Source organism: Mesoplodon bidens, assembly GCF_964165515.1.
Source record: "Mesoplodon bidens genome assembly, contig: HAP1_SCAFFOLD_190, whole genome shotgun sequence".
Taxonomy (NCBI): Eukaryota; Metazoa; Chordata; class Mammalia; order Artiodactyla; family Ziphiidae; genus Mesoplodon; species Mesoplodon bidens.
The window spans coordinates 213,636-218,830 of record NW_027671870.1 but is presented as its reverse complement, the minus strand read 5'-3'; the positions used below and the strand labels follow the sequence as shown (position 1 = coordinate 218,830).

Genomic DNA, 5,195 nt, shown 5'->3' with positions numbered 1-5,195 from the left:
GATCTTCCCAGAACAGGGCTCGAACCCGTGTCCCCTGCATTGGCAGGTGGCTTCCTAACCATTGTGCCATCAGGGAAGCCCCTGGAGTATATTGTTGTTGTTGTTTTTGCGGTATGCTGGCCTCTCACTGTTGTGGCCTCTCCCCGTTGCGGGGCACAGGCTCTCGACATGCAGGATCAGTGGCCATGGCTCACGGGCCTAGCCGCTACGTGGCATTTGGGATCTTCCCGGACCGGGGCACGAACCCGTGTCCCCTGCATCAGCAGGCAGACTCTCAACCACTGCACCACCAGGGAAGCCCTGGAGTATATTCTTGACAGAAGGAAATTTCCATTTTGACTAAGCATTGAAGAAAACTGAATATTTGACTTATCTTTCACATGCCTGATGATTGAAATTATTTTCCACAGAATAACTTCTGGTTTTATACTTTTCAGTTCTTTTTTTCTTCTTCAAACGCACATGCTTTGAGAGCTGTGAAGTGCAAGACATGGCTATATTGTAAGGTGATTTTTGTCCTTACGCTTCTGTGTCTTGTGCTAGTTAAGTCATTAGAGTAGTCAGTAAGAGTACTGGAAGTTACTCCTGTAATGGGATATTATATAGTCAATTACATATGGTGGTGTCTGAAAATCACATAATAGCCTCACATAAAATATCTCCTTAGCCAGATTTCCAAAAAGCCTGTGACCAATCCAATATGATCCAACATAGCAGAATATGATTGAAGGAAAATTGGCAAAGAAATAGACGCTGGTCTTACCTGATGGAAATTAAAATATCTCACTTTTGACAATTTTGCAAAAACCTATAATTACATGAACTAATTTCTAGGGTTCTTCGTAGGACCTAAAAAGGAACCCATAGAGTTGTGGAACAACAATAGAAGCTACTGTGATGAGAAGCCCCGGCACCACAACAAAGAGTAGCCCCCGCTCGCCTCAACTAGAGAAAGCCTGCACGCAGCACTGAAGACCCAACGCAGCCAAAATAAAAATAAATAAATAAAAATAAATAAATTTATCTTTTAAAAAGTAATACTCAGGTTTGAGGCATAAGAAATTTGATGAGGAGAAATTAGCTAATGTTTTCAGAACTTTTAAAATATCAAACTCAGTCTCTAAGATTTTAGCATTATATACAACATCGGTTACTTATTAGTGGTTTGGGAAGGCCAATTTAAAATTTTCTCATCTTACTGTATTGAAATTCACGGCCCTAATGTTTTCCACGTTGACTATATGAATGATGAAGAAAAGTCAATCATGAATTTCATTTCCAAATGGACAGAAAACCATATTTTAAAAAGTGTTTGGCCTACTGACTTTTGATTTCTTCTAAGGCAAATGGATAGGTAATTTTTATTCCCTGATTAGGAGAAAAATGGTGGAAGAGGGCAGGGTTAAGAATTAAGATTTCAAGAGCATGAGAGGTAGATGGCCAACCAGAGTTCCTAAGGTTCGGTGCCTGTAACTGTTGCCGCCGCTTAAGCCTGTCAAAGCAGTGGTACGGCTGCTGCGCTCGTGCTTGCTACCACTAGAAACATTCTTGCCAGTAGTGGCGGCAGCGGGACTCAATTACCCCCTTTTTTCACTCTCTCCAGAAGCTCCAGATGGCGTCTTCCGTGGGCAACATGGCCGACAGCACAGAAGCAACGAAACGTATGCTTTCCTTCCAAGGGTTAGCTGAGTTGGCACATCGAGAATATCAGGCAGGAGATTTTGAGGCAGCTGAGAGACACTGCATGCAGCTCTGGAGACAAGAGCCAGGCAACACTGGTGTACTTTTATTACTTTCATCTATACACTTCCAGTGTCGAAGGCTGGACAGATCTGCCCACTTTAGTACTCTGGCAATTAAACAGAACCCTCTTCTGGCAGAAGCCTATTCGAATTTGGGGAATGTGTACAAGGAAAGAGGGCAGTTGCAGGAAGCAACTGAGCATTACCGGCATGCGTTGCGTCTCAAACCAGATTTCATCGATGGTTCTATTAACCTGGCAGCCGCTTTGGTAGCAGCAGGCGACATGGAAGGGGCAGCACAAGCTTACGTCTCTGCTCTTCAGTACAATCCTGATTTGTACTGTGTTCGCAGTGACCTGGGGAACCTGCTCAAAGCCCTGGGTGGCTTAGAAGAAGCCAAGGCATGTTATTTGAAAGCAATTGAGACGCAACCGAACTTTGCAGTAGCTTGGAGTAATCTTGGCTGTGTTTTCAATGCACAAGGGGAGATTTGGCTTGCAATTCATCACTTTGAAAAGGCTGTCACCCTTGACCCCAATTTCCTGGATGCTCATATCAATTTAGGAAATGTCTTCAATGAGGCACGGATTTTTGACAGAGCTGTGGCAGCTTACCTTCGTGCCCTTAGCTTGAGTCCGAATCATGCAGTGGTACATGGCAACCTGGCTTGTGTATACTATGAGCAAGGCCTGATGGATCTGGCAATAGACGCCTACAGGCGAGCTATTGAACTGCAACCACATTTCCCTGATGCTTACTGCAACCTAGGCAACGCTCTCAAAGAGAAGGGCAGTGTTGCCGAAGCAGAAGATTGTTATCATACAGCTCTCCGGCTGTGTCCCACCCATGCAGACTCTCTGAATAACCTAGCCAACATCAAAGGAGAACAGGGAAACAGTGAAGAGGCAGTTCGCTTGTATCGTAAAGCATTAGAGCTCTGCCCAGACTGTGCTGATGCCCATTCAAATTTAGCAAGTGTACTGAAGCAGCAGGGAAAACTGCACGAAGCTCTGATGCACTACAAGGAGGCTATTCGAATCAGTCCTACCTTTGCTGAGGCCTACTGTAATATGGGAAACACTCTATGGGAGATGCAGGATGTTCAGGGAGCCTTGCAGTGTTATACTCGTGCCATTCAGATCAACCCTGCATTTGCGGATGCCCACAGCAATCTGGCTTCCATTCACCAGGATTCAGGGAATATTCCAGAAGCAATTGCTTCTTATTGCACTGTTCTGAAGCTTCAACCTGACTTTCCTGATGCTTACTGTAATTTGGCTTATTGCCTGCAGGTTGTCTGTGACTGGACAGACTATGATGAGCGAATGAAGAAGTTGGCCAGCATTGTGGCTGACCAGTTGGAGAAGAATAGGTTGCCTTCTGTGCAGCCTCATCATAGTATGCTCTATCCTCTTTCTCATGGCTTCAGGAAGGCTATTGCTGAGAGGCATGGGAACCTCTGCTTGGCTAACATAAGTGTCCTTCATAAACCGCCGTATGAACATCCAAAAGACTTGAAGCTCAGTGATGGTCGACTGCGTGTAGGATACGTGAGTTCTGACTTTGGGGATCATCCTACTTCTCATCTTATGCAGTCTATTCCAGGCATGCACAATCCTGATAAATTTGAGATATTCTGTTATGCCCTGAGCCCACATGATGGCACAAACTTCCGAGCGAAGGTGATGGCAGAAGCCAATCATTTCATTGATCTTTCTCAGATTCCATGCAATGGGAAAGCAGCTGATCGCATCCATCAAGATGGTATACACATCCTTGTAAACATGAACGGTTATACCAGGGGTGCTCGAAATGAACTCTTTGCTCTCAGGCCAGCTCCTATTCAGGCAATGTGGCTGGGGTACCCTGGGACTAGTGGCGTGCTTTTCATGGATTATATCATCACTGATCAGGAAACTTCACCTGCTGAAGTTGCTGAGCAGTATTCTGAGAAACTGGCTTATATGCCCCATACTTTCTTTATTGGTGATCATGCTAATATGTTCCCTCACCTGAAGAAAAAAGCCGTCATCGATGTTAAGTCCAATGGGCACATTTATGACAATCGGATTGTGCTGAATGGCATCGACCTCCAAGCATTTCTTGATAGTCTATCAGATGTGCAAATAGTCAAGATGAAATGTCCTGATGGAGAAGACAACGCAGACAGCAGTAATACAGCTCTTAATATGCCTGTCATTCCTATGAATACTGTTGCAGAAGCAGTTATTGAAATGATTAACAGAGGACAAATTCAGATTACAATTAATGGATTCAGTATTAGCAATGGACTGGCAACTACCCTGATCAACAATAAGGCTGCCACTGGAGAGGAGGTTCCCCGTACCATTATTGTAACCACACGTTCTCAGTATGGGTTACCGGAAGATGCCATTGTGTACTGTAACTTTAATCAGTTATACAAAATTGACCCATCTACTTTGCAGATGTGGGCAAATATTCTGAAGCGTGTTCCCAATAGTGTACTGTGGCTGTTGTGTTTTCCAGCAGCAGGAGAAGCTAATATTCAACAGTACGCACAAAATATGGGCCTTCCCCCGAACCGTATCATTTTTTCCCCTGTTGCTCCTAAAGAGGAACATGTTCGGAGAGGCCAGCTGGCTGATGTCTGCTTGGACACTCCACTCTGTAATGGACACACCACAGGGATGGACGTCCTTTGGGCAGGGACCCCCATGGTGACTATGCCAGGAGAGACTCTTGCTTCCCGAGTTGCAGCTTCCCAGCTCACTTGTTTAGGCTGTCTTGAGCTGATTGCTCAAAATAGACAAGAATATGAAGAGATAGCTGTGAAACTGGGAACTGATCTCGAATACCTGAAGAAAATTCGTGGCAAAGTCTGGAAGCAGAGAACATCTAGCCCTCTGTTCAACACCAAACAGTACACGATGGAACTAGAGCAGCTCTATCTACAGATGTGGGAGCATTATGCAGCTGGAAACCAACCCGATCACATGATTAAGCCTGTTGAAGTCACTGAGTCGGCCTAAATCATGACTGTGTGCCCAGGAGAATTACCCCTGTAGCTGAGCCTCAACCTTCTGGAGGAAAGGGAACTACTTTTTCAATATCATGTTGCAGATGGGTGACACACAATGATAAGAAATAGCACAGCCAGACTTGCTTCCTGCATGATCATGACAGGGAGAGACACAAGAGATGGGAAACTGCTGTTCCACAAGGAGATTCCATCGAATTTTGGCACAGCCAGGTGTCTGGAAGGTCTGGAAGGTAAGTCTGGAAGGTCTGATCTCCCTTGGTCTTCCAGGGAATGGATGGTTAGTGTGGGAGGGAGATAGAGATTGCCCAGCCGTTTTGTGATTATCATGGATTGACTGAGTCTTCTGAATTAATATTTTTCTTTATATTTTGGGTATTGGAGCTTTTAAAAATGTTTGGTTTCAGCTATTTTTATACATGTGAAGTGTGTAT

The 5,195-nt window shown here is 44.7% G+C and overlaps 1 protein-coding gene across 1 annotated transcript; it reads left to right on the top strand.

Moving 5' to 3' along the window:
* Positions 1-910: 910 nt before the first annotated feature.
* LOC308610882 (UDP-N-acetylglucosamine--peptide N-acetylglucosaminyltransferase 110 kDa subunit-like) lies at positions 911-4,753 on the top strand (the record flags this gene model as incomplete). Its single annotated transcript, XM_081259881.1, has 1 exon — positions 911-4,753. The coding sequence occupies exon 1, from the start codon at positions 1,613-1,615 to the stop codon at positions 4,751-4,753; it is 3,141 nt and encodes a 1,046-aa protein (XP_081116007.1). The 5' UTR covers positions 911-1,612.
* Between the last annotated feature and the right edge of the window lie 442 nt (positions 4,754-5,195).